At 33.2% G+C, this 618-nt stretch overlaps 1 protein-coding gene across 1 annotated transcript; it reads left to right on the forward strand.

Annotated features, from left to right (window-relative positions):
* Window positions 1–6: 6 nt before the first annotated feature.
* LOC105460102 (fatty acid synthase-like) lies at window positions 7–576 on the forward strand. Its single transcript, XM_011706543.1, has 2 exons — window positions 7–209; window positions 343–576. Exons 1-2 carry the CDS (start codon window positions 69–71, stop codon window positions 574–576), a joined length of 375 nt encoding a protein of 124 aa, XP_011704845.1. The 5' UTR covers window positions 7–68.
* The last annotated feature ends 42 nt before the right edge of the window (window positions 577–618 follow it).

A 618-nucleotide genomic window follows, 5' to 3' on the forward strand; every position in this document is an offset into this window, starting at 1 on the left:
AACAAACTATTTTATCAGCATACTTTATTGGTTTGGCGTGTGCCGACACAAAATTAATTCGTAGCTCTATGGCAATTATCAATTTTGATTACGAATGTCTTAAAAATATATGTCCAACGAATATTGAAATAGTATGTCGCAATAGCGAAAGCAGTAGCGTTGTGAGTGGACCCACAGAATTAGTACAAGCATTTATTAAAAAATTACAGGTAAAGGTGAACAGCAATCGTATATTATAAGTGGAAAACTTTATAAACAATTTTGAAATATTAAATTTTTAAATTTATGCCCAAATTTGTCGCACAAGACTGTTCTTACTAATATTTATTTTTGTATTATCAGGTTAATAATATTTATGTGAAAGAAATCTACTGTAACATGCCATATCACAGTTCTTACCTCACATCCATGAAATCTCAGCTCTTGTTCAATTTGAATAAAATAATACCACATCCGAAAAAACGAAGTCCAAAGTGGATCAGCACTTCTATATCTCGTGCCGAATGGCACACTTCAGCATCAAAATTATCATCGGCGGAATATCATACACATAGTATACTAAACACTGTTCTCTAGATCGGAAGAGCACACGTCTGAACTCCAGTCACTTAGGCATCT

Source organism: Wasmannia auropunctata, unplaced genomic scaffold (genome assembly GCF_000956235.1).
Source record: "Wasmannia auropunctata unplaced genomic scaffold, wasmannia.A_1.0 LD328938.1, whole genome shotgun sequence".
Taxonomy (NCBI): domain Eukaryota; kingdom Metazoa; phylum Arthropoda; class Insecta; order Hymenoptera; family Formicidae; genus Wasmannia; species Wasmannia auropunctata.

Coding starts and splice junctions, on each gene's coding strand:
- LOC105460102 (XM_011706543.1), top strand. CDS start 69: ATGGCAATTATCAATTTTGATTACGAATGTCTTAAAAATATATGTCCA. Junction 210..342: donor CATTTATTAAAAAATTACAG/GTAAAGGTGAAC, acceptor TTGTATTATCAG/GTTAATAATATTTATGTGAA.